We start from the raw sequence: 25,687 nt of genomic DNA, 5'->3' as shown, positions 1-25,687 counted from the left end.
TTAGCTCTGAACCATTTTGTTGTAGGTTCAACACGTTAAAGATAAAGTGAAGAACTTGCTTTTACAAATACAGGAAGGAATGGTTTGTATTCATCTTCATTCAAATGATTTTTGTAGAATTCGTATGCAGCTTTGTAATTCATATGACTAAGTTGATCTTTTCTCCCTCTAGGAGCTTGACGAATCAAGTCTCAATTCTCTCAAAACCAGAAGCCTTATAGAATCAAAGTAAACGTCTGCGCTTTTCATATGTAGATTATTTCTTTTCGGGAACATTTAGTTCAACCTTCTCTCTTTCTTCTTAGGGAATGGAAGGGCTATTCCGTAAAGAAAGGTCCTAACTATGCTCCCAAAAGAAAGAAATTTGCCACCGACTTGACGCGAGAAAATCTACAAACGTGTGTACTACTCCTTTCTTTTGTAACTTATTAATGATATTGGTGAGATAGAGCAAATAAGAGAGGAAATTGGTACTCCCCTGCAGCTGGAAAGAGCTACAATTCAAGGAGTATAATTTCAATGCTAAAGGACAGCCTCTTGATGCTGGGCATCTTCATCCCCTTCTCAAGGTACTCAAACGTTAACAAATTGTTGAATACCTTTACTTTAAGCTCAACATGTCTTCGTGTTTTGCATAACTCACACTGAAATATAGTTTACGTGATAGTTATCTTTTCTGTCGCACAAAAAGGATATACTAGTAATTTTTAAAATTGTTATATGTTTCAGGTACGGAAGCAGTTGAAAGACATATTCCGCCAGATGGGGTGAGACTTTTACCAAGTTTCTAGTATTTCCATTTTTCTGCTATGGGGGAAAAAATGATTTTTAGCCTTAGTGTGGTCACAGATTTGAAGAGATGCCAACAAACAACTTTGTGGAGAGCAGGTATTTTATCAGTTAGATGTGTATATCTCTTTTGATACTATATAGCGAAGCACCTCATGCAATTCTATCGACCTTTTTCACAATCCGTCTAGTTATCAAGGAATCATGTTTGGAGGCCTTCAGCTTTTTATGATTAAAAAGATAATCCTCCTTTATGTACATTGGTTGATCTTAACCCTTTTTCCTATGCTTTGTAGCTTCTGGAATTTTGATGCACTGTTCCAACCTCAGCAGCATCCTGCTCGTGACTCTCATGACACCTTCTTTCTAAAAGGTTCGTTGTTTGAATGCTCAGTCACTGAGTTTATCTTTGGGACAGTTCTTCCCAGCTACTTAATGACATCTCAATGAAAATTTAACTGTTAAGTTTAATCTGTGAATGTTGGACTGTAGCTCCTTCAACTACAAGGGAATTGCCAGAAGATTATGTTGAGAGGGTGAAACAAGTTCATGAGTCTGGTGGATATGGATCGAGAGGGTACCAACTCGTTTTTGATGCTTACTACCTCTGATAGTCATAGCACTAAAATAATTAGTGATCTCTCATCATATTTTCCATTGTACAGGTATAACTATGATTGGAAAAGAGAGGAAGCAAACAAAAATCTCCTTCGTACCCACACAACGGCGGTCTCATCTAGGATGCTATATGCACTCGCGAAGGTCTGACTCAATTTGACTTTGGCTTTCCATTTCTCAAAAGCTGTAGAATTATCCGGAGTGTAATTTACTTTTATCCTTTTCCGTAGAAACCTTTCACTCCCAAGAAGTACTTTTCTATAGACCGTGTCTTCAGAAACGAGGCTGTTGACCGAACCCATCTGGCAGAGTTCCATCAGATTGAAGGTAATTGCACTAGCTAATTAGTTTTGACATATGGGTTTGAAAGTTAGAAGGATGAAAATGCACCAAAACTTGCCATCAAATATTTCCCTCTTTTGCTCAGGTTTGGTCTGTGACCGTGGCCTTACGTTGGGTGATCTCATCGGTGTATTACATGACTTCTTCTCACGCTTAGGTAAATGCTTTATCACTACTCCTGCTTTCACGTATCTTACGCTTCAAAAGTCGCTTAAGAGAAAACAAAGGCTTAAGTGTTACTTTATGCTTTTACAGGGATGTCCAAGCTGCGTTTCAAGCCTGCCTACAACCCTTACACCGAACCAAGCATGGAGATTTTCGGGTAAATTGGAAAAAATCATCATCTCTTAAATACGAAGAAAATAAACAGACACTAATATTGTATCTGTTGTCATTTCCAGCTACCATGAAGGTTTAGGGAAATGGGTAGAAGTGGGAAACTCTGGCATGTTCAGACCAGAGATGTTGCTACCTATGGGTCTCCCAGAAGATGTTAGAGTCATTGCATGGGGTGTCTCTCTTGAAAGGTACAGTAATAGATGGTATTAGAAATCAGGGACACATTTTGATTACGAACAAAAGTGCTGACTCTTCGAGTTTTGTTTCATAACAGACCAACAATGATTTTATACGGCATCGACAACATCCGTGATCTGTTTGGACACAAGGTACAAGATCTTACTCTTGTTTATACTACAGTGGTTTTGAGAAGTAATGTCTTATTGTTTTATTGTCATTTGTTACGCAGGTGGATCTTGATCTCATTAAACGGAATGCCATCTGTCGCATTGGAATCGAGTGAGATGGATTTGGATTGTGTTTGTGACAGTTTCCTTGATTCAGTTTTGCTCTGGGGAGTAAACTTACTCAGCATGACATACAAAATGGAATACACAATTCTAGGAACCTTTAATTTCATTCTATTACGGCCCTGTTCTTGCGTGCCGACGTTGTGAACAAAGCACAGACGGAGTCCATCTTAACTTTGTACAAGACATTGAAAAATGAATGTTTATATTAATATTTCTAAATGAAGACTAATTTACACATGTCATATCGTTTATATTGTGCTAAATGTACACTGGCTATATACATACATTCATGTTACAAAACTAATCATTATGCTAAATCCTCTTCTTCACAAGAGCCTGTCAAATCAAACTCCTCATCGGAGATGTTCTCATCCAAAAGTTGAGAATCCTCAGAGTCGGAGCCAAGACCAGCTTCGAACCTTTCTCTTCTCTCCACTTTCTCTTTTACTCTTCTCTCAAACTCTTCATCCGTACAAGCCAACATGTACCTGAGCTTGAAGTTAACTCTGTTCTGAACCATAATTGTGTGCCTTGGGATTATCCGACGCTCCAATGAGTAGCTAAAGAATCTGTTAAAAAGTATCATGTCACTTCATGGATACTTAAAAGCTAAATCGTGCAAGCAATATATCATTTCATGTAAAAGTCTCATAATATATTACCTGGGAAACTCAATGAGATCCTGAAGCGGCCGGATCATTGTTCTTCGCAAGTAACGGTACTTTGGACGCAGATTATCAACGTTATATCGAAGTAGCATCGGGAAATCAGCAATCATTTCGCCTAGTTGATGAAATCGGATTCCCAATGATACATAGTATCTCATGTTGGGTTCTAGCTTCGTTCCTATGCTGCATCCAAGGAGCGCTGGATCCATTGCGATAACTTTACCGATATTCTTTTGGGTTACTCCGGCTCTGGTCAAGAGAAAAATCACCTGTAGAACCACAACTTATACAATATCAGATGCAGTTTCCGGGATCATCATATGCTATGAGTAACACTAACATCACACTCTATGGAACATCTTTGGTTCATAGAGGAAACAATACTAACCACAGGTCGGATTTTCTTGTAGAGGCTGTTTGTTAGTAAAGAAGGAAACTTTACTAACATGTTTCCAATGGCCTCATTAGGGATACCCATCTCCTGTAGAAATCTTACCTTTAAAAAATACAAGAGAAGCTGAGTTAATGAAATCTGCTGTGTATTTGTATAGGGAGTTCAAACTTCATAGCATATTACTAAGCTTAAATTACTTTTGGTGCGATTGTCTTCTCCAAGTCAATGCAGTAAAGAATTGGTTTCACAACAAGGATTCTTCTCATTCCTTCTTTGGGGATTCCAAGGTAGTAGAAATATTTGACTAGAGGCTTCCATCGTTCTTCAATACTGCATCCCATGAGGTGTGGCTTGAAGGCTAATAGTCTCCCAACTTCCTCTGTGCTAAGGCCAAACTCTTTCAGGTAATTGATCTGGTTTAAGACAAGCAACACATTTAGGAATTCAAAAGACAATCCCTAAAGATTGGCGCATCAAAAGAAATATATATAGCTTTCAGTACCTTTTTCTCCATCTCTTCGAATGAGAAGTACCCAATTATCTTTGGATAATCGTAGACCATCGTGCCAAAGTCATTCTGATTCATACCCATTTTCAAGAAGAAATCAACACGGCTTTTCACTTCATCCATGCTGAAAGACAGTAACTCCGGACATCTTCCAACCACATATCCCATCCACTCCCTCCTGACACCATTACTCTCTAGATACTCAACAACCTCATCAAGCTCTTCACGACTACGTTGCAAGATGTTGTCCCCAGATCTCAAGAATGCAACTCCTATGAATTCACCCTTCACATGAATGGTCTTTAGCCATTCGATCATGATCCTTATGGAGTCAAGATTCCCCTTTGACATGCATATGATCTTAGCAATTCTATTATATGAAAACTCATGGTGCTTCAACCACCTGCACAATTCAGAATCATGATAAAAAAAACTACTACTATTCGAACTCCCCAAATCAAACCATTAGCTAGATCAACTACTCAACACAAAGCATAAACAATTCGGGTATAAGCTTCCATATAATTCAGTTTCATCTGAATTTAAAATCTTAGATAATACTCAAATCATAGAGATAGTTAATTTTTTTTTCTTTCTCAGAGACCAACCGTCGAACACCTTATGTGCACTAATAAAGGAGCTTGACCTTACAAGAGGCACGAAATTGGAGTCTTCTATAACAGTCCTGGCGCGAAGGTTAAACCTCGACTCTGAAAATTCCGGCAACCGTTTCAACGCGGCAGCTTCAATCATCACATGATCAACGAAATCACCCAAACGATCAGTAACATTAGTAGCATACGTAATCCCAAATCTACCTTTCCTCACCAAAGACTCTTTAATAATCTCTTTCGTCACTTTCCTCCTAATCTCAAGCGCCTTAACTATCATCTCCATCTCGCTCTCTCCGTCGTCATCACCATCAGAGCCGAGAAACTTACGAAGCGAAGGAAGAGAAGAAGCAACATCAGCATCAGAAGCAGATTGAGCGTAGATTGAACCAGGGAACTGCGGAGTTCTTCTGGTTACAAGAGAGAGCTCGAGCAGCTTCGATCGGTCATCACCGTCAACATCACGCCGCGGAGGAGGAGCGAAGGTTTCTTGAGATTCGTTAGGGTTTTTGTTAAGCTTTAGGTCTCGATTATGACGGATGTATAGAGAAAGGGATCTAGCATTGTGCCGGCGACGGATTACTGTGTCTTGTGATTCGTCGGGATGGTCTCGACGACGGAGAGAGGAGGAGATGAGGGAGAACGATGAGGTGTAGCTAACGTTACAGTGGAGAAGCATTAGAGCAGGTCGGTCGGAGAATTTGAGATTACAGCCAACGGAGAAGTAATGGGAAAGAGATAGATAGAGCAACGGCTCGGAGAAGATGATAAATTAATAATATGTTAGATGTATAGCAAATGGTTCTATGGTCTAGCGGTTAGGACATTGGACTCTGAATCCAGTAACCCGAGTTCAATTCTCGGTAGAACCTTTACTTTTGTATTTATTTATGAATAACTGTTTGGGCTGGGCCTTGTTTTGTGAAATGACTCACAAAGTCTCTCTCTCTATTCTCCACATAGAAACCCTAATTTATCGTGTATCTATATTTCAATATGGTGCCCATCTAATGTTGAATTTAATATGCATTCTCTGTTTTACTTGATTCAGTTACTTTGTTAATTAGTAATTCTTTTAAAAAGGCTCGTTTATGAAGAAGCCATATGCTGATGATGAAGATATCGTGGCAGATTAAAATGTTATATTCAGATATGTTACACCATACAATTTTACAATATCAAATTTGCATCATAAGACACTACGGTAGCAATCTGTGATCCGGCTAATGCACAACGACATCAAAGTTAAGAAGTTAACAACGAAATCCAAGTCAGAGAACAAAATGATTATGCAGAATGATATCTTATTGCAGGCATCATATCTAGTTATGTAAAACTTAAAACTACGTACATGATGTGTTTAGCATTTTAAATGTGTAGTCCTCAGGAAAAAACAAGACAAAAACTGAAAGCATCACTACAAGAAAACATAGTAGTTTCTGACGGTCAAATCTGTCGGGAAACATTTGGAAAGAAGCATTTCCAATCATTAACCGACGATAGTTAATCGATCGGAAATCGCTGGTCGAAAATTTATTTGATTGAAAATCGATCGGAAATTTATGACCGAAACGTTGGTTGTAAACCCGTTGGTAAAATCGGTCGGATTTCGGTTAGAAAAATATCGACAAATTTTCGACGGTATAAATCGGTCGAAACAATATTACCGGACGATATTCCGACCGATTCTATAAAAAAATATATATTAAATTTTATATGAATATAATTATAAATTTTGGTCAAATTAATTGAAAATTACAAAAAATAGTAAATTAATTAAAAATCAGAAAATGCTAAATAAACAAATATATATATGTAAATTACTGTCAATAAAACCACAAAACAAATTATTATGTTTTGTAAACACACAACTAAAAACTAGTTAAATTAAAACACAAGTCTAATATGTTGAGTTCATCATCATCTTCGTCTTCAGCGGGAAGAACGTAGAAACCTTTCCATGAAAGACCAAACGCAGGGACCTTACCAAGTCCTGAAGCCTGCAATGAATTGAACACTACAAGACAATATAAATCAAAAACAGAAGAGTAAGACTAATACATATAGTATAAGACTAGATTACATCATCTATACATCTCTGGTAAGAGAGAACCAAAAGTTCCAAAACAAATCTTTGTAATATTCAGAAACAAGGAAACTATATCTACAAAACATGTTTCATATCTTCCTCATAATCACCCAGAGTAAAGTTGATATCAGCATCAACACCTTTAAATTTAATAGCAGCTCGATCATTAGCTCTGCAAGTACAAAACCTTTATCAAAAACAAAAAACCAAACTCGAAACAAACCTGATGAGATGAACAAACACAATCCAAAAATTACCTAGCACCAACATGAGCAGTATCAAAACCACCTACTGCAACATGAGCAGTATTGAAACCATCGACCAGTTCTTCTATAGAAGGTGACTCCTCTATACTGTGAATTTCTCGACCTTGTCCTCTCGTACTCTGGTTTTAGTCTGAACAAGAGGAAAAGTTACAGATTTACAAATTGAATTAGCAATTTAAAAGCAGCAAATTTAAAACACCAAAACAAAGAAGTTCACATAAATCTACTCTTAACTGAAACAATTTAGACATACCCAATAACTTATCTTCTAATCAGTGAGAAGTTTTGTGCAATTTACAATTGCAGAAAACAGAAGTACCAAACAAAGTAATTTAAGCTTTGTAATTCCAGAAATTTATAAAACAAAGAGCTAATATTAGTCTCGTGTTTCTAATAAGTAGGGAAAAGATAAGTAGAAGGCAAGAGCAAAACCGAAATCTAATCTGGAGGTGACGGGCGTACTGTACGGATGCGGCGGTTTCATAACCTCGAAACGTCGTAGATCTTGATTTCGGCGGCCGTAGATCACAGTTCCCTCCTTCTCGTTTCTAATTTCCCACCAATTACTCTCCAAGACGCTGACGGGTGAGGAGAGATGGGTTCAATCGGAGGATTCTACTCCAACATTACGGTATCAGGAGGTAACATTACGTTTGGGTTTGGGTGAGATGGGTTTAGGGTCTGGGAACATGAGGTAGAGGAAGAGACTGAGGAAGAGGAGGCGACAGATTTTGTAGAGGAAGAAGAAACTAAGGAGGAAGAGATCGAAATTAGGTGTGGCTGAGAAAAATTAGGTTTTGTTCTAAGGAGGAAGAAGAGCATAATTATGACGATTATAAGTGTTTGTTTTTTAATAGAAGAAAAAATAAAATGGTCGTTAATTGGTCGGAAATTTACAGCTGTATACCGACGCTTAAATCGGTCGCGTAAAACCGACCAATTAACAACCGAATATTAAAATCCGTTAGAAATTGGTTGTAAAATAGTCAGCGTCAACCGAATATTAAAATACGTCGGAAATTGGTTGTAAAATAGTCAGCGTTTATCGACAGATATATTCGTTGGAAATTTCGTCGGTTATTTCTGACCGATTTTTAATAGTATAAATTGGTCGGTAATTTCCGATCGATTACCAACCAAATTATGTATTTGTCGATTAACGGTTAGAATATGGTCGTAATATATACCGATCATTATATCGGTTGGAAATTCCATCAGAATTGATAATGTTTTCTTGTAATGCATATAAAGAAAACTATGTAACGCGCGCTAAGACTTTGCTCACATAACAAGTTCATGTTGGAGGAAATAAAATAAAATAAAGGTCATAGATGAGGAGCTTTGTGTTATGAGGATTGACATAATATCAGACGCAACTAAAATGATCAAATAAGACGGTGGATGAAATAGCTAGTGGTTTGTTGGGGTAAAAAACGTTTCACCAACAAACTACCAGCTGTTTCATCTACTTACCAAAAGCTGATCTACCGTCTTGTTTGATCATTTTAGATGTGTCCCTATTACATCAATCCTCATAACACAAAGCTCCTCATCCATGACCTTTAACATTGTTATTCATTATATATTGATTAATATACATGCTTAATAAATTAAGTTTTTGCTTACACATGTTAAATTTTATTGAGAACACACATAGGTATAATATAAATAGCATACAATGAAAAATATATTGATTTTGTTAGTTTTTTTTTTTATTTAGAAAAATAAAATTTTTAAAATAGAAACATGTCAAATCCTGTAAATATAATTAGTCCTACTACGTTTATTAAAAAATAAATATATTTTAACATGTGTCAACATCTAATCAATATATTTGATACGTGTCACGATCTTGTTAATGAGTAATTTTGACATCAAACTTTATATAATAAGATGTTTAATATTTTATTGTCGTTATTTACCACGAACAGTTACAATACCATGTAACACTCTTTTAGATATATATAATTTGGTAGTCATATATAACATAGTCATAGTAAACTAACGAAGATCAAAATTTTGTTTGCTTTAAATTTCTGATAGACGAAAAGACTTTATTATTCAGAACAACTTAAAAGAAAAATCAAAAATGTAAAACGAATAAAACTACAGTAGTTAAAATTAGGGTTTTAATTATCGTTTCTAATATCATGCACATGAGTGATGATCACAAAAGTTGATATGGCCGAGTTGGTCTAAGGCGCAGGATTAAGGTTCCTGTCCGAAAGGGCGTGGGTTCAAATCCCACTGTCAACAAAATCATTTTTTTTGTTTTCTGTTTGCTTTTTCTTCGTCTGGCCAACTACACCGACCCAATTATTGAAGCCCAATTGTTCCGGTCCAGTGTAATTATGATAACTTGAGACTTAAGGGGGGTAAAAGTGTCATTTCGAGACATGAGATATTTTGCCTCTCCTCCACTGAGATATTTTTTTTTTCCTTGGGACAAAGAAAATATCTTTCCTCGCATGGTCGTCGTCGTTTTTTCCATTATTTCGCGCATTAAAACAAAAAAAGTGTCACGTGATATGTTCCCCAACCACTACGATTTTTTTTTTTTTTTTTGTGTGTATGTGTGTAAACCACACATTTAACCATGGTTAAACCAATCTTTCACTAAACCCTAGAAAATATCTTAACCTTGGGTTAGTCATCATCTCAGCCTCCCTCCTCCCATTATATATTTGGAGACTTCGTCTTCCTCATTCTTCACAAATCTCTTTCGTCCCTCACTGTTAAACCCTAGATCTTTCTTCCTTTTTCTCAATGGCGTCCTCAGATGTTGAGTACCGGTGCTTTGTTGGAGGTCTAGCCTGGGCCACCGATGACAGAGCTCTTGAGACCGCCTTCTCTCAATACGGCGACGTTGTTGATTCCAAGGTCTGTTACACGCCGAAATCGGACTCCGAGTGATCATCCTCGACGGATCAATTCCGATCTTGTGTTTCTCTGTTACTTGATTCGATTACTCTGTTACTATTCGTTCCTTCTTTGTTACTACTACTGTTACTTGTTTTTTCTCTAATCGGTACGTTCATCTTCCTGCTTCTGTGAGCCCGGAGATCGATCGTTTTTTTTTTGTTTAAAATCTGTTTCTTCTGTAGATCTCATCCTTTTTTTTGATAAACTTTGTTGGATTGTGTTGCTGATTTTGATTTGTTATCTGTTGTTGTGTTGAAACTATACAGATCATTAACGATCGTGAGACCGGAAGATCAAGGGGATTCGGATTCGTGACCTTCAAGGATGAGAAATCCATGAAGGATGCGATTGAGGCAATGAACGGACAAGAGCTCGATGGTCGTAGCATCACCGTCAACGAGGCTCAGTCACGAGGAAGCGGTGGCGGAGGCGGCCGTGGTGGTGGTGGCGGTGGATACCGCAGCGGAGGCGGTGGCGGTTACAACAGCGGTGGCGGTGGCGGAGGATACGGTGGAGGAAGACGCGAGGGAGGATACAGCGGCGGTGGTGGCGGTGGTTCTTACTCGAGAGGAGGTGGTGGCGGAGGATACGGTGGTGGAAGACGTGAGGGTGGAGGAGGTTACGGTGGTGGTGAAGGAGGAAGTTACGGAGGAAGCGGTGGAGGAGGATGGTGATTCCTTTTATTAGATCGGGGATTATTCTGAAAACTCTCTTTATCCCTCTCTCTCTCTCTGTCTCGTTATGCTTCTGTTTGGTTGTGTTTGGTTCCTATCAGTCTCTTTCGGTTCTCTGTTTCAGCTGCTTAGATTTGATGTAACAGTTTCGTGATTTAGGTATTTTGGTATCTGGAAACGCAAATGTTAAGTCACTCTTCGGTTCTCTAAATAACAAAATTTTCTTCACCACATTTATCTATTTTTTTGTTTGGTTTCTCTATATAACTTGATTTGGTCTGTGATTAAATCTTATATTATTTTGTATGATTAAAAATCCTCTTTTAAGTTCAAAGATCTTACAACTCGGCTCTCTCTAGTAGATTTAAAAATCCTCTTTTAAGTTTAAGTTCAAAAATCCACTTCTGAAATGCCGTTAATTGCAAATTTGTACAAGTCGGCTCTCTCTAGTGCTCAACTATCACGCGTAGAACTGTTTATGAGGGAACCGCATACCATCAAGTACGTATGTATCGTGTACTGAAGATCAGTCACCATCCTAATGGAATCCCTACTCCTTTCATAAAGGCTAACAAATCCAATGAGATCTCTTCTCTTTCTATTTTTTCCTATTATGTTTATTCGATTCTTTGTCATATTTGGTATTAGATCTAGTAAAAAAAAAAGGTAATAGAGCTTATCTCGTCAACAAAGAGATTCAATACCATAAAAAGACTTAGATGAAATAAGAAGAAGGCCCAATTTGGAGAGAACCCTTGTAGAAGCCTGCCAACCACCTTAGGAAATCGAGGTGATCTGGCCCAGTGATTCATACAAATTCGGTTCATACGTCCATCCCTTAATAATCATTTTTGATGTTTGTAATGCACTATGAATTTTATGGATGTATGAACCGACGAACTCCATCATAATACACTAGGAATTTTCAACATGTTACAAAAACTATTTTCGTGATTATAACTTAAAAAAAAAAAAGAAATAAGTATAATTTTTGTTTATTGCTGTGTGCATCTTCTTACAGAAAATGTTTATGTATGAATTCACAAAAGAGATGCAAAACTAGTAGTAAGTCAAGAACTTTATTATAGACAAAGTGAAGGTCGTTTGAGACAATATGTTTGGTTTGCAAGATTCAAGATATAGGTTCGTTATGATAGACATTCTAAATCTTTATCCATTATGATAAAGAATCGTGGTAAAAACACAACATCGTTTCGAGAAGAACAAATCCAACAACTATATAATATATGTTTTGTATTTGCAGTTTTGGTCAAAATGCTATATATTTTTGCGTTACTTTTTTACGGTTTGTTTGATTATATCGCCTGTGGTGCACGTTGGCAATGGTAATGACTCCGGCCATGAGACTGTATTCGAATTTTTTTTGTCAAACAATATATCTTTTTCCATTGTTTGGGACCTTACTCGTCTTGGTTGGTCCACCACTCGTGGTTGAATCAAATAAAGTGGATTTAGACTTGGTTACTAGCAAAGAAATGGCTAAGGTTACAATCGTTGGCCCTTAAAGCCACAATTAGAGAGACAACCACTAGTAATTAACAAAAGAGAAGCATAAGATTACTAGAGAGCCTCTACCCTCTATTACTTCTAAGTTCTAACATAGCATAAGTAAATAACATGTATTTGTTGAGAATTTAATTGGTTTAATATCAGGTTAAAACATAATTGGTATTAAACCACAATACAAATATATATAACATGTAAATACGCAATTAATAAATTAACCAACAAATATATAAGCCAACTAAAGGAAACACTCTTATATTTATTTGTAAATCACTCACAATACAAAGTTTATAATTTGATAGTAAAAACACTCAAATCTCACACCACTCTTTATTTTCTCAAACCTCACACACTCACTTATTTTGCTTGATATTGCAACTTCTCTTTATTATATTGGATACTATAGGATGATATGCTCTAGCTTGATCTCTCTCTATTTATAGAAAGCTTGCAGCCCACTTTTGTTGACAAACATAACAGCCACCACTTCTTATTTCAAAAATAGAAGCACCATCCATTACCTTCTCTTTTTTACTTTGGATAAAAATTTGTTTATCATGTGAAAGTGATGATGAATTACTTTCAACAGTATTAGGATAAAGATCAAAGAAGAAGATCACATTCCGATATGAACAATTTTTTTTGCGTCTAACCAGTTTAACCAAACTAAAGAATAGATGATTTCATCTGGAGTAATTTAATTTTTCTTTCTTTTCTATATTTAGCCAGAAACAAACAAAACTGAAAAAACTTTGAAAGATTTATTCTTTTTGGTATGTTTCAAAAAGTATCCATTTTATAATTTGTAGTGACGAACAACCTTCGACACCATGGATGTATAACTAAGTATCTCCAGCATTAGATCTCTGTAACTAAACTCTTGGGTGATCGAAGATGCGAGAATATAAATCCTATGTGCCTAATTCAGAATTTGAGTTGGCTTGTAAGAATATGTTTTTGTCGTTTATGCACGTACGGTCTCATTTAGAAGACAAACGACAGTAGGACTGTTTCTCCCTTGAGATCCTTACCGCACCGGTACGAGAAAAGTGATGAAGTCACTACCTAATATAATGTGACTTTTCTGTTTATATATGTTCCAATACATATATACCGTTCTCTACTTTGCAAATATAAGTGGCAAGATTACGTAGAAACATATATCCATGTTGTTGATTACATACAGTTGGTTATTTTAGATTATATTAGCGAATAAGTACTTATATATCTATAAAGTTGATTACATTAACAGGGACTTGCTTCTTGTTAAATAAATTTACATGGATTTAACTATATCCAAACGTGTTCTTTTTATTTAAGATTTGTACAATCAAATTACATTAGTTAATATTTACTAGTAGTTAATTAATTATACACCCAATAGTTAACTTTGTTATATTACCAAATAGTTAACTACATCTACATATAAAACATAGCTACTTCATTTCTTTGTTTTCCTCAATTTATCTTCATTTTCGACCACAACTTGTATGTCTTGTTGTAATGAGTTTAAGATCTTGTTTATTGTAAACAGAGCAAAAGAAATAAGCTTTTTCAGAGAAGGTATATTAAATTAATAGTAACAAGTTATTCAAGAAACTTAGAGCAACAGTTTTATGTATAGGATTTGCTGCAAACATTACACAAAAACAAATCATCACAAGAACACAGTTCTATGAATGCTTGCTTCCATTTACCCTGTCTCAAAAGATTAACATCAATTATTATATTGAAAGCAAGTATAAATATTTATGTCCTTGTGTATTCTCTCTTCAACCAATCAAAAATTTCCTAAGTTCTCTACTCAAATATTCCAAGAAACAACCAAAAAAAGTATCTCTACTGTTATAGGCTACTATGGCTGATTTAGGACCAGGCTTGTGTCTGTGGATACTTTTTTCCCTCAAAGGGGAATGCCTCTTATGGATTCTTGGTGATAAAATGCCATTTCCTTCTTTTGTGTAAAGTTTGTCCGAATACAATTTTATGAAAGGGATCATTCTTTTGGTGATAATAATATCTCACCACTAGCCATGAAAACATAATATTGAGCTACAGAAACTTCCATTATAGTGATTACTTCAGGTTCGGGTTCTTCTCCAAGTTGCTAAAGGAGCAACCACTATGAGAGGAATCAGAATACTTACTTCTTGTTTTTTTGCAAGATTGAGGATAAGTATTCCATATATATATATCGACAGAGAATTTTGTAACAAAATATAATGCTTGCTCTTTACTTTCCTTTTCATCATGATTCCTTGTAAGCTACTCCGGGTAAATTCTCATCAATGATCACTTTGGCTAGAATCAAGCAAGACCTGTATAGTATTGGAATCAAACCCTCGATCGAGCCTTTACAGATGCTACTATCATCAGGGCTGGCTACCATAGTGAGAAAGTAAAAAAAAAAAAAATCATCTTACTATAATAAACATCCAATTGACCTTATGAACTCAAGATTATCGTTTTCACAGTTTAAAGTTTTTTCATAAACTTGAGACCTATATGTGAGGAAAGTGTTTCTTTTTTTACCATTTCAATACCTAGGCAAAGAGGGTCAGTTTGAAGAATCGTGACGATGAGAATATAGGTAGTGCAATGCCTACTAGCAGCATTTCTTGGCAACTTGCAAATCTATATATTATCTCCGAGATATATTGTGCCAAAAGTCTCATAATTATTATTAAGATTCTTTCTCTGTTTAAAGTTTTCCTTCTTGAGAAGAAGTTTCGCCTCTACCTTATAACCAAACCATGACATCTCAGCAACAGAACCACCCATATCATAACTAGAATCAAAATATCTACAGTTTGAGATAATTTGGTGAAAGTATATATATATATATATATATATATATGTATTTCATTTGGCTCGCAAAAAGAAAATATCTGATATTAGTGCTTATATTGGCATGTATCAAACAACAGGGCAGACTAAATTAAATCTAAGTATCATACGACCTCAAAAAGGGAATATCATCATATACTTTGCAAAGCTAATACCGTTTAGTGAATGGATAAACACTATAACCAAAAAAGATCCAAGAAGACTATGTAGACACTAACTTTACATACTACTTGGGGTCTTTTGATAATTTACCTGAATAAGACTATGAGTATGGTCTTCCATCTCCCAAAGCACCTTGAATCACCTGTGTTTCCGAGAGAGGAAACTCTTGAGATTTTAAATGATCAATGAGTCTACTTTATTATGAGTAAAATCAAACAACGAGTGAATAACTAATGAACAAACCTTTGTTGCAGGACAAAAAAATCTTTAAAGAATGATATAACTATGAAACGAAATGCTCACTTTCTCAGTTAATTAGAATCAAACAAGAACAAGTGGACTATTTACGTTTGTTTGTCTTTTTGCCAAGTATGTATATATCCCTATCGTGCATTATTTGGTGCTATCATTTTAGCAACCTAATTTAGTTACAAGACAATAATCTATATGCCCATCCCAACCCTGGATTCTTACCAAACAAGGTAATTAAATGATCATTTGAAATCATATATAAGTGGTGATAATACGACAAACACATCATCATAACATGTGAATATTTAAGTCATGGGCTAGCTCTCTTAAAGAGTGGGTACAATCTCACCAACATCAACAATAACAACAACAAGAAAACTCACAGCTTAATGAAATTATTATAAAATCACATCAATACTATAAGACAGCTGTAAAAATCTTTGGCTCTTGCCCAATCCATATTCAATAATTCAAACAACCAAAGAAGAGTTAACAAGAAAAAACAATTTGAATATCCCACCAAGAAAAGTGACTATTTAACAAATTAACCACCAAGAATCCATATTAGACAATATATGACCAAGAAAAACATAGTTGCCTAACTTCAAGGAGATGGACCCAACATGCATGCCAAGAACAAAAAAGAAAAGGTAGGTAAACAATGTTGACCTTTTTTTTTCAACAACAAAATGTCGATGATAGTACGGAAAGTTCTAATACAGCTAGGATAACTTTAATATGGTGGTTCATATATGGCAGAGAATCTTAAGGTAAAGACCACATGAGAATATATAGTTTATGGTGAACACACGAAAAGCTAGCTCTCTAACCTTTTTTTTTTGTTTGTGGATACAAGTTGATCCTCACATTATGTTTCAAAGATTTTTGATAAGAGGAAATCTGAATAGTCAATGAAAAATCATCTGTTAAATAGACATGTCCCTAACTTTTAATCCATCCAAAAGACTTATAATTTTCCTCAGTTCCACGAGCACGTGAGCTTTGCGTTGTGATTAGAGACCAGACTGTTCCATGACTTATAATATCATAGGCCTAACTAATTTATTTATTACCTAAACTGTTTCTTTTGATAACAAGAGCTTAATCTATAAAGAATGACGTAAGAACCACTAATTTGGAAAGAAAAGTAAACATATTAGTTATAACATTTATAGAAAAGTGTCTCTACGGGAGCATCATATGCCAAATGTGGATGGAGAAACGCAATCTTTAGGTGATTAGTATTGGATCTTTGATACTGATCTCCACAAATTTTGTTCCTCATATTCTCTTCTAGCCATAGCGACAAAGACTTTAAATTCTCTTTGTTTTTGGCAAAATATATTTATCTTTTTAATTACAACTGGTCCTACCCCTACCTCAATCTCTTTATAAAGAGCAAGGACTCGACGACATCTGTGCAACACATCATTTCCTCAGAATCTCTCTTTCCTATAGGGTTTATAATTATTATCATTACACACACAAGTTTTAAACACTCACAATGGCGTCAGGCTCAATGTCTTCTTATGGCTCATCAGGCTCGTGGACTGTTAAGCAGAACAAAGCCTTTGAGCGTGCTCTAGCGGTCTACGACCAAGACACTCCTGACCGTTGGTACAATGTTGCTAGAGCCGTTGGTGGTAAAACACCAGAGGAAGCTAAGAGACAATATGAACTTCTCGTGCGTGACATCGAAAGCATCGAGAATGGTCATGTCCCGTTCCCTGACTACAAGACTACTGGAGCTACCAACAGAGGCGGCGGCAGGCTGCGTGATGAGGAAAAGAGGTATTGTTTTTGCAATCTAAATTATACTAATTATGACTAATCAACTTAGTTTATCCATAATAATAGCCCACACTATAAGATACTTTTATAGACAAGTTCTATTCCTGTGCCATGACAATATAACACAAGAAAGGGCATTGTCTGTTTCAGCATAAAGCTATTGTGTTACTTTACAAAGATTCTATTGACTTCTCTCTCTCTCTCTCTCTCTCTCTCCCTCTCTGCCCCTCATATTAAGCTATGAGAGGCTCTAAATCAGCCAAGTGTTCTCTTGTCAAGTGTTCTTTAGACTTTATCACAACCAAACTTAATTTTGCTCCCACAATAACATATGCCTAGAATTATTCCACACAAAAAAAAAACTGATTCCCAAATCTTTCCCCTAAAGAAACTTCCAAAAACAAAAAAAAAATCCTCATCATGGAAATAAAATTTATTTTATTTTATTTGACATGCAAAATTAAATCAAAACAAACATGATTTTAATCTGTATATTAACAAATTTTTTTGTTGTTGTTGCAGGATGAGAAGCATGAAGCTGCAGTGAAACAAGAAGAAGCAACCAAAGACCTAAACTACTACGTAAGAAAATAAAAGAGAACCAACGCCGAGAGATGTGTTTTGTTTGTTTGTTTTTTAAATTAATGTTTTTAATTGGTATTTTCACGAAGCTTGTTAAGCAATTTGTATTATATGTTTAGGGTTTCTTCGTAATGAAAAATCCTATGTCTCTGAATCAATTATAATGTTGATCATATTATTATCATTATTTATGCTTAATTAAACAAATCATTCGGTCACGGATCAGCAAAAACAGAAAATAAAATAATAACCTCGAAATCAACGAACCAATCAACAAAACTGAATCTATATGCATGGTGCTTCGTAATGGAAAAATCCAAAGTCAGTTTATAATATTTTGATTAGACTTAATAATTAATGGAGAATCCAATCCAATAATGCAAAAGGATATGAGAACCGGACAAAGAAGAAGGTCTCGAAATCAACGCAACCAATGAATCTCTCTATATATGTATAGGGTATTGGTTGAAAAATTATCAAAATATTCAGAACGTTTTGATAATTGGTGAATCACTGTTTTTAATGACACCTAAATTATGTCACGGGGCCAAAATATCTGCAATTTTTCCGATTCGCAACCTTTCAAATTCCATCGAAATCAAAAAGAGAGAGTTTCAAAGATTTTGGAATTTCATAGGAAAAAAAAACAAAAAATGGGCGAAAAGGCTGATGCTTGGAAAAATACGTCACTTAAACAAAACTACATATACACTTTAGATATACTATACGGATACGAATTTGTATATATGTGTACGGATACGAATTTGTACCCACGTATACGATATACGAATACATACATGCATGCAAAATGAACCAAGGCAATAATTCTATAAAAAAAAAAAAATGAAAAAGAATGAAGTATAGAAACTAGATAAAAGAAATCCAATGTCTAAAGTTGCTATACTCAACAAAAATAATATTATTCTTGAGGGACAAGTAAAAATTTGTTATGTTCTCAAATAAATTTAGTAATATACCCTTTGAGAAGTAGAGAATTTTTTATTCACAAAAGGGAAATCGTTTCTCCGTTCTCCTATTCGACGGTTTTGTTCGTCATTGCTGTGTCACCTTTGCATTTCTTGCTGAAGGGTTTGGTTCGAAGGGGATCCTTAATTAGAAGCCAAGGATGGGAATGAGATCTGTTATCTAGATTGTTGTTAGCTTCCCTTAATTTTATCCCTTTTGTCTCTCTTTTGAGCTCTTTATAATATTAGTTGCCAGACCAATTTATTGACCTTTTGGCTTTGTTTAATTACCCACTAAGTTCCTAAATACTACTACTAGTCAGTTGTAATTAATGATCCCTGTGGAGACAATTAATTCTCGTTACCTAGCTTGATCAAATAGAGTCAGTTTCTATTGCTAGCGAAGACTACTACAAGTCCACATCATCAAGAGAGAGTTGCAGGTTCGTAGACTACGGGTGAGATTGAATATGATTTTCTGAGCCTCATCAGGAGATATAGATGAATATTTGTATCCAATTGAACTTAGTAAATAGATGATGATTAATGCAATTCAATTAATGGTCTAGAAACAAGTTATATGATTTAGAAAGGATTAAAAGATAGAAGCGGGTTCTAAGAGTATTATATCAACACCCACAGAAAAGTTAAAACAGCAAAAAAAAAATAAAAAACACTTCATAATCTTCATCTGAGCTCACTAGCCATGTGAATCTCTCTCTCTCTACTTAGTTAGAGCTGCCCTGAAGAGGAGCGTGAATCTCGACGACTTCCTTAGCCTCAGCTTGCTTCTCATCCGTCTTCGAAAAGGTCGTCCCGAATATCTAACAACAGATCCAACCACATAACAAATTAGAACAGAGATAAATCATCATGCATGCATTCTAATCAAATCATGAAACAAAGGATGTATCAAACACAAAAAGAGTTTCAGATTTTCAATATGAGTTTGTTAATTTAGTAGACAAGCCTTGTTCATGGTCTCATTGAAACAAGTCTTGTGTTCATCCATAGAGGCATGGATGAACTCATCCATGTGATCCTTGAGGTTCTCAAAGAAAGTGGCACTCTCATCCTTCACCCTCTTCCTGCATGATGATAATGGCTCTTGAGGCTTCGGTGGGTTCTCTGTTTCGATTTGCTTCGTCTCCACGGTTTGATTTGTCTGTGAAGCCATTATTACTTCTCCTGTTCCATAAAACAAAAGTTATGTTAAATCCAATAATCAAAAACCCTAAAGTCTTTTAAGAACCCTAAAGTCTCACAAACATAAACATCAAAACCCAAAACCCATTCGAATTCTCAATCTCAACAACAACAACAATTAAACAAGATCATCAAAGATAAACAAACTCCACAAAAAAAAGAAAGAAAGATACCCACCAAGTGTTCGACCAAATTCCTAACAGAGATTTAAAACAATAACTAAACGATTTCTCTCTAAATTTTCCAGAGCGATGAATCTCGTAAAACAGAACTCACCATCAGCATCGTTATAAGTAGATAAATTAATGGAAGAAGAGATTCGAAACTAAGAAAAATTACCTGAATCTCTTTGTTTCTCTTCTTTGGCTTTCTCTGCAAGTTCTTTCTCCTTCTCTCTTCTTCTTCTTCTTCTGTTGTTCTTTTTTTGCTTTCTCTGCAAGCACAGAGCCGATATATAGAGTTTCTCGGTTATGATCAGGTGCGGGTAGAACACGCTAGATGCCCTTGATGCGCAAGCAACCAAACGCAGCGTTTTAGAATTAATTTTTGTATCTTATTTTTACCCGTTTCTTCAGATTTGACCCCTTTCTTTTTTAATTGTGTACAAAGGTCCCTTGTTGGAAACTGTATAAATATTCTTCTAAATTAAGTTTTGACCCTTTAACTTTCATGAATCTTTTATTTTTCGCTTATACATATATTTTCGATATGAATGCCACCGAGTATGGTTTTTGTTGCTTTTCCTTTTTTTAAATGTTAAATTTGTTTTGGTGATTTTCCTTATTGATTTAGGAGGTTTTAAACCTTTAAAGTACTTTTACTTTTCGGTTTAGGACACTCTTATGATCAGTGTAAAAAGGTAACTTGCCTATAATTTTTCCTCACTTTCTCACGCAAACAACAATATCTATTACGAGTTTGCAAAGTCGTTAGCTAAAATGGCGGGGCTCATTATTATCAGCGAACAATGAGTCGTCTAAGATGATCAAGAAACACAGACAAGCTAACATCATCTGTGAAAACATTACTTTCGCCGGAAAAGGGAGCATCGCCACCATCAGAAGGATTCAGTTTTGCTAGAAGAAAACGAGCCTGCAAAAAATACACACAGCAAGATAAAGAACTAAAAAAAACTATAATAACCAATCAATGGACCACTTATTACATATAATTTGGTCAGGATATTGACCAAAGGGAACCTCTAGCTTGGAACTTTACTAATTCTGGTCAGAAAATGGAGGGGGATGTGCAAAGAAGGAGAGGTACCTGTGAACCGTACTGATCGCATATGACAAGACGCGGAGAGGGAAACCTTTCACTGATGATTGTGTCTGTGAAGTCACGAGGTGATTGCAACAGATGCTTAAATGCCTGGCACAAAGGATACAAGTTTTTTGAACATCACACTATAAAAGACATCTTTTTCTCATATTCTCTTCTAAGGTGATAGATATGACAATACCTGGTGTTCAGGTTGATTATGGTATCCAGCTTTTCGCCATTGGGCGATGGCAGAGCCGTGAAATATTACAAGGGTGAAGTATGAATCCAACAGTAGGATTCTGTCAGCTGCAATGGATGCTACATCTAGAAGAATTGGTTCTGGCTGTGAATGGAGTGAGAAGGCAACCAGTGAAGGTTGAATCATTACGATTGAGTTAGAAACGTTCTCTCGGTACAGCAGCATCCGGAAATATGCCGTCTCATCTGGGCTGTTGTTAAAGACCTACAAAAAGGGAAAGCCAATTGAGCTCAGAAGATAAATTGTGTGTTTAAACTATATCACTCTATCATGAATATATGAGCAGCGCAAACGAGTACCTGGACAAACTGAGATCGACGCAAGTGAAACACAAACTGCGGGAAAATTGACAACTGAGAAGACAAGCTAAAGGAAGAAGGATCTCCTTTCTGGTAATCTCCAAACCAGGTGCATAGATTTATCAAAGCTTTGTCAACCCACCTTTGGGGATTAAACTCAAGCTGCAACAGATAAAAAAACCTAAGAAACACTAGAACATAATATCATCTAGCTTAAGAAATCTAACTAGCTCTCATCACCGAGTACCTGAGTCTCCATTTTGAAGGAAAGAAGTCGTGCCATGACTACAGCAGCTGCTTCTTGGTCAAAGCCATTGCTCAACTCCTACACTTCAGAAAGCAATTTCAAAGGAATAATTAGAGACCATAGTTTAATGAAGAGAGAAACAGGAACAGTCTAGCCATGTACCAAACAGCTGAAGATTTCTCAAACCTGGCTTCGTTTCACTACCTAGAATGGATTACTAAGAGCATAAGAAGAAGTAAACCTTAAAGTTCTACAATATAACAGGTGTGGCACCTCGTCGCTCATATATATATTATTACACCCACCAATCATACTGGAGTGGCAATATAAATATTGTCCTCTAAACGTTATAAGAATCTCTTTCCCCACTTCATCCAATTGACTCCCTATTTAAGACTGTAATATACTATGTGAAACTTGCCTGTAAGCTTTCGGTTCCCATTACCCATCTTCTTGAAAGAGTTGTTACCCGGAGTCTTGTTTGACCATTTGAGTGCTGATAGCTGCAGAAACATTAGTATTGTAAGCAGAAAATGTGTCAAGTTATTACATCCATAACTTGCAATAATAATTTTAGTAGAAAACTAGAAATCCCTTACTATGTTAAAAATTGAAAGTAAAACTGATTGCTTTGAGACTGCAAAACAATTTCAGCTGTATCCCTTTTAGCAATTTCAAAAACCAAACATATGGAAGTGTTTTTGTCGAGGCCACACATCTTCCATGCACTTGTGTGTCCCTGACCGATGGCAGTGTCAGAGCACAATGGTCCTTTCTGCAAACAATCATCAGAAAGTGATCACAAAAAGCTCAAGGAAAAAGGTAAACCTTTGACAGTTTCATTCGATACCTTCTCAAGAGATGCGCATGGGCCAATAATTCCCTGAACTCTGATATCCTTTGAACAGTTAATTTCAAATATACCACTGCAAGAGAGAAACATATCATCAGAATCAACTCGCTGAAGATGAATATGGCAGACAATAGGTTGTTTATTTTCGATAACGAAAACATACATGAAAGTTAGGTAAGCCATTACCATGAGGACAAGCGTAGATCATTTTCACCTGACTGAAACACGCGTTTGAGAGAATCCCTAAAAACTGAGTGGCCAAAACTTTCAGCAAGCACGACAAATCCACCAGTCTGCTCAACTGCAACTTTGAGCTCAGCAATGCCTACCTAAGAGATACACATATTAAATCAAAATGGTAGCTGCGACTGCGAAACAAGAAAGACATTACAAACCATTTTCTCCACCCAATCACCTGATCAACGGAACATGCAAAAACATCAAGAACATGTCCCTGATGAACAAGTTGTTTCGCAAGTGTCTCATAGAACTCCACCGCTTTGTGGTAATATAAAGCAGACTCTTTATCAATGTCCTTATGAGAACGAATTGGATCAGAAAGCTCCCGAGATACAATCTACAGAACAAAGATCATCAGCTAACTTGGAGTTTCCACCAACAGGAAATAATACTAAAAGAAAGGACGAAGAGACTTACAGCTCCAGGGCCTTCAGTGGAAGGTCCTCCTATAAAAGCCATGATTCTAGCAGCAGAGCCAGGAAAGCAAGCTCCTAAGAGACCAGCAGCGATTCGGAGGGCAGCACCAGTGCACCTGACAGGGCGGTGATCAGCTGCAACGAGCCAAGGACTGCTTTCCAGCTCCTCGATAACAGAGTGAAGAGCAAACTGGCAATCCGAGACGGGTAACAGAAACCGTGCAATGTCGTCGGAAGAGAGACCATCACGAACACCGGCGATAACACCGGAAGAAGGTTTAGGGTTCTTGACGAAGAAACTAAGCTGATCCAAGAGCTGATCTTTGGTACAATCTTTCTTCCCATGGAAGAAGTAAGATTTGGTGCAGTGTGGGAACCCTAGCTCGTAAACACGGACTAACGAATCGAAGGTAACGAGACCGACGACGGAGGTGTCAGGAAGAAGATCAAGAGCTTGGAAGAGAGATGATTTGAGGAAATCGAGTTCTTCATAGATCAAGCAAGTATCAACGACGAAGACGAACACAGGAGGAGGAGGAGGAGAAGGAGGAGAAGAGAAGGAGTCGCAGAGATACTCAACAGTCGTGGCGTTAGGAAAAAGCTCCGGCGGGAGACTATTATCGGCGATTGAAGAGTAGTTTCGCGGGAAAGGATTCCGATGGAAGCAGAAAGGACAACCCCAGATAGAGGCGGAGAAATCGACTACGGAGTAAGGGTTTAGAACGGAGCGACAGGTTCGGCAACGGAGAGGAGAGTAAGGTAAGAGAAGGGAGTGAGATCCAAGAGGTTTCAAGAGTGTGTAAATGGCGGAAACTGGAACTTCGGAGTCGATGGCTTGTTCCTTCTTCGTTGCGACGGGGATGATGTTCCATGGCATCCTAACACCATCTTGAGCTTCGAGCTCTCCAAACTCCGCCATGGTTTGACCCTATCAAATCTCTCTATTGTTTACAAAAGACGCACACCAAGTGTTCGATGAAATGCGTCAAAGAAAATTCCACAACATATAATAATAACTTATACTAGAAGAAAGCGTTAAAGAAGCTTCGTTTACTAAAAACACATCGCACACCATTACATACAATAAATCTCATTCCTGAGCAAGTGTTTTAATTCACAAAACTTGAAACTACAAAAGCCAAAGCAACACACACACAGAAGAACCAAAACAACATACACTGAACCAAAGACTGCAACAATAGCAAGAAAGATGGAAAACAAAACAGTCTTGGTGGAAATACTTGTACGATCATCTTTATGGTTTTAGTCTTTTAGATCCCCTGATCGTTTCCAGTCTACAATCGACTCATCTCCAGCTTCTGCTTTATACAACATAAGGTTATAGTTATATACGAGAACGATTTGCTAAAAATCACTCGGATTGAAAAGATATATTAATGTACCTGTCCCAGGAACAATAATGACGGGAGCGGATTTGCAATTGTGGAAACAATACTCGCTAACGCTTCCTTGTAACACGCTGCAGAAGAATTACAAAAGAGAATCATGAAATCAAGAAACTATAAGAAAAAAAAACTCAAAAGATATATTATAGATCACAACTAGTATTTGGTCTTGTATATCTAACCTTCTTACTAAGCTCCGGCCTCGTGTACCCAAAATCACAGCCGCAGGCTTAAGTCTCTCTGCTTCCTTGCAAATTACTTTACCAGCATCGCCTTCAATGACACGAGCCACACACTTCACCTATAACATAACAAACCAGTATCAAGCCAAGTCAGTATATGAAATGCATACAATGTCTTCAAGCAAAACCGCACCAGAGATTTTGTATCTAAGCAAAAAACGACAACACTAAGCTACACAGCAACAACATATGACTACTACCAACACTAAGTTTACATATTGTTTCTATAGCCAGCCACCTAATTCATTGAATTGTAATTCTCAGACCCTAACTTAGCAATCAAGAAACTGATTTCTCTTCTCCAAATATAATAGAGCAACGCAAAAAGAGAAACATTAGGTAAAGTAAGCAATAACCATGGCGACTTGAAAAGCCTCAAGAGCGAGTTTCTCCAGCAGCGCTTGGCTCGTCTCATACACAACATCGTTCTTAACACC

At 36.5% G+C, this 25,687-nt stretch overlaps 7 protein-coding genes, 1 long non-coding RNA gene and 2 other non-coding genes across 10 annotated transcripts in view; 5 read left to right on the top strand and 5 right to left on the bottom strand.

Moving 5' to 3' along the window:
• LOC104702713 (phenylalanine--tRNA ligase alpha subunit, cytoplasmic-like) overlaps window positions 1-2,803 on the top strand; it is a 4,578-nt gene extending 1,775 nt beyond the window's left edge. The window contains exons 6-18 of the mRNA XM_019227914.1: window positions 306-398; window positions 485-569; window positions 730-767; window positions 850-888; window positions 1,086-1,162; window positions 1,282-1,366; window positions 1,455-1,551; window positions 1,638-1,734; window positions 1,835-1,906; window positions 2,005-2,071; window positions 2,151-2,276; window positions 2,363-2,417; window positions 2,498-2,803. Coding sequence (XP_019083459.1) covers window positions 306-398; window positions 485-569; window positions 730-767; window positions 850-888; window positions 1,086-1,162; window positions 1,282-1,366; window positions 1,455-1,551; window positions 1,638-1,734; window positions 1,835-1,906; window positions 2,005-2,071; window positions 2,151-2,276; window positions 2,363-2,417; window positions 2,498-2,551 — 985 coding nt within the window. The 3' untranslated portion in view covers window positions 2,552-2,803. The remainder of the gene's footprint in view (window positions 1-305; window positions 399-484; window positions 570-729; window positions 768-849; window positions 889-1,085; window positions 1,163-1,281; window positions 1,367-1,454; window positions 1,552-1,637; window positions 1,735-1,834; window positions 1,907-2,004; window positions 2,072-2,150; window positions 2,277-2,362; window positions 2,418-2,497) is intronic.
• Window positions 2,747-5,457, bottom strand: LOC104702714 (transcription termination factor MTERF2, chloroplastic). The gene is made up of 6 exons (XM_010418624.2): window positions 4,778-5,457; window positions 4,126-4,534; window positions 3,821-4,036; window positions 3,618-3,725; window positions 3,224-3,498; window positions 2,747-3,130 (listed from the first exon to the last, which is right to left on the bottom strand). Exons 1-6 carry the CDS (start codon window positions 5,419-5,421, stop codon window positions 2,869-2,871), a joined length of 1,914 nt encoding a protein of 637 aa, XP_010416926.1. The 5' UTR covers window positions 5,422-5,457; the 3' UTR covers window positions 2,747-2,868.
• TRNAQ-CUG lies at window positions 5,543-5,614 on the top strand. The gene has a single exon. It is a non-coding gene; the product is annotated as a tRNA-Gln (tRNA).
• On the bottom strand, window positions 6,749-7,940 carry LOC104702711. Its single transcript, XR_754078.2, has 3 exons — window positions 7,530-7,940; window positions 7,089-7,227; window positions 6,749-7,003 (listed from the first exon to the last, which is right to left on the bottom strand). It is a non-coding gene; the product is annotated as an uncharacterized LOC104702711 (long non-coding RNA).
• TRNAL-AAG lies at window positions 9,273-9,353 on the top strand. The gene has a single exon. It is a non-coding gene; the product is annotated as a tRNA-Leu (tRNA).
• Window positions 9,877-10,930, top strand: LOC104702710 (glycine-rich RNA-binding protein 7-like; the record flags this gene model as incomplete). The annotated part of the gene is given in 2 exon segments (XM_010418622.2): window positions 9,877-9,977; window positions 10,286-10,930. Coding segments are annotated over 2 exon segments (509 nt in total), but the record flags the coding sequence as incomplete, so codon positions are not given.
• On the top strand, window positions 16,900-18,012 carry LOC104702709 (protein RADIALIS-like 2). The gene is made up of 2 exons (XM_010418621.2): window positions 16,900-17,272; window positions 17,795-18,012. Exons 1-2 carry the CDS (start codon window positions 16,986-16,988, stop codon window positions 17,817-17,819), a joined length of 312 nt encoding a protein of 103 aa, XP_010416923.1. The 5' UTR covers window positions 16,900-16,985; the 3' UTR covers window positions 17,820-18,012.
• LOC104702708 lies at window positions 19,360-20,438 on the bottom strand. Its single transcript, XM_010418620.2, has 3 exons — window positions 20,365-20,438; window positions 19,790-20,007; window positions 19,360-19,643 (listed from the first exon to the last, which is right to left on the bottom strand). The coding sequence occupies exons 2-3, from the start codon at window positions 19,994-19,996 to the stop codon at window positions 19,548-19,550; spliced, it is 303 nt and encodes a 100-aa protein (XP_010416922.1). The 5' UTR covers window positions 19,997-20,007; window positions 20,365-20,438; the 3' UTR covers window positions 19,360-19,547.
• Window positions 20,872-24,601, bottom strand: LOC104702706 (protein transport protein SEC23-like). Its single transcript, XM_010418618.2, has 11 exons — window positions 23,604-24,601; window positions 23,362-23,523; window positions 23,133-23,275; window positions 22,944-23,019; window positions 22,693-22,868; window positions 22,515-22,596; window positions 22,094-22,171; window positions 21,847-22,008; window positions 21,488-21,751; window positions 21,292-21,396; window positions 20,872-21,117 (listed from the first exon to the last, which is right to left on the bottom strand). The coding sequence occupies exons 1-11, from the start codon at window positions 24,519-24,521 to the stop codon at window positions 20,983-20,985; spliced, it is 2,301 nt and encodes a 766-aa protein (XP_010416920.1). The 5' UTR covers window positions 24,522-24,601; the 3' UTR covers window positions 20,872-20,982.
• The window catches only part of LOC104702707 (universal stress protein PHOS32-like), a 1,664-nt gene continuing 614 nt past the window's right edge, over window positions 24,638-25,687 (bottom strand). Inside the window, exons 2-5 of the mRNA XM_010418619.1 lie at window positions 25,607-25,686; window positions 25,191-25,309; window positions 25,006-25,082; window positions 24,638-24,921 (exon numbers count right to left, since the gene is read on the bottom strand). Of these exons, the coding sequence (XP_010416921.1) occupies window positions 24,866-24,921; window positions 25,006-25,082; window positions 25,191-25,309; window positions 25,607-25,686 (332 nt within the window). The 3' untranslated portion in view covers window positions 24,638-24,865. The remainder of the gene's footprint in view (window positions 24,922-25,005; window positions 25,083-25,190; window positions 25,310-25,606; window position 25,687) is intronic.

The sequence above is a fragment of the Camelina sativa genome, chromosome 7 (genome assembly GCF_000633955.1).
Source record: "Camelina sativa cultivar DH55 chromosome 7, Cs, whole genome shotgun sequence".
Classification (NCBI taxonomy): Eukaryota; Viridiplantae; Streptophyta; class Magnoliopsida; order Brassicales; family Brassicaceae; genus Camelina; species Camelina sativa.
Note: the sequence above shows the minus strand (reverse complement) of the source record. Positions and strands in the feature narration are given on the sequence as shown.

Excerpts from the sequence above, each read along its gene's own strand:
- LOC104702708 (XM_010418620.2), bottom strand. The coding sequence starts at position 19,996 with ATGGCTTCACAGACAAATCAAACCGTGGAGACGAAGCAAATCGAAACA. Across the intron at positions 19,644-19,789 it reads TCAATGAGACCATGAACAAG|ATATTCGGGACGACCTTTTC; the intron begins GCTTGTCTACTA and ends ATCTGTTGTTAG.
- LOC104702714 (XM_010418624.2), bottom strand. The coding sequence starts at position 5,421 with ATGCTTCTCCACTGTAACGTTAGCTACACCTCATCGTTCTCCCTCATC. Across the intron at positions 3,726-3,820 it reads AGAAGACAATCGCACCAAAA|GTAAGATTTCTACAGGAGAT; the intron begins GTAATTTAAGCT and ends TATTTTTTAAAG. Across the intron at positions 3,131-3,223 it reads GATCTCATTGAGTTTCCCAG|ATTCTTTAGCTACTCATTGG; the intron begins GTAATATATTAT and ends ACTTTTTAACAG.
- LOC104702706 (XM_010418618.2), bottom strand. The coding sequence starts at position 24,521 with ATGGCGGAGTTTGGAGAGCTCGAAGCTCAAGATGGTGTTAGGATGCCA. Across the intron at positions 22,597-22,692 it reads TACTTTCAATTTTTAACATA|CTATCAGCACTCAAATGGTC; the intron begins GTAAGGGATTTC and ends ATGTTTCTGCAG. Across the intron at positions 22,009-22,093 it reads CCTTCAAAATGGAGACTCAG|CTTGAGTTTAATCCCCAAAG; the intron begins GTACTCGGTGAT and ends TATCTGTTGCAG.
- LOC104702709 (XM_010418621.2), top strand. The coding sequence starts at position 16,986 with ATGGCGTCAGGCTCAATGTCTTCTTATGGCTCATCAGGCTCGTGGACT. Across the intron at positions 17,273-17,794 it reads CTGCGTGATGAGGAAAAGAG|GATGAGAAGCATGAAGCTGC; the intron begins GTATTGTTTTTG and ends TTGTTGTTGCAG.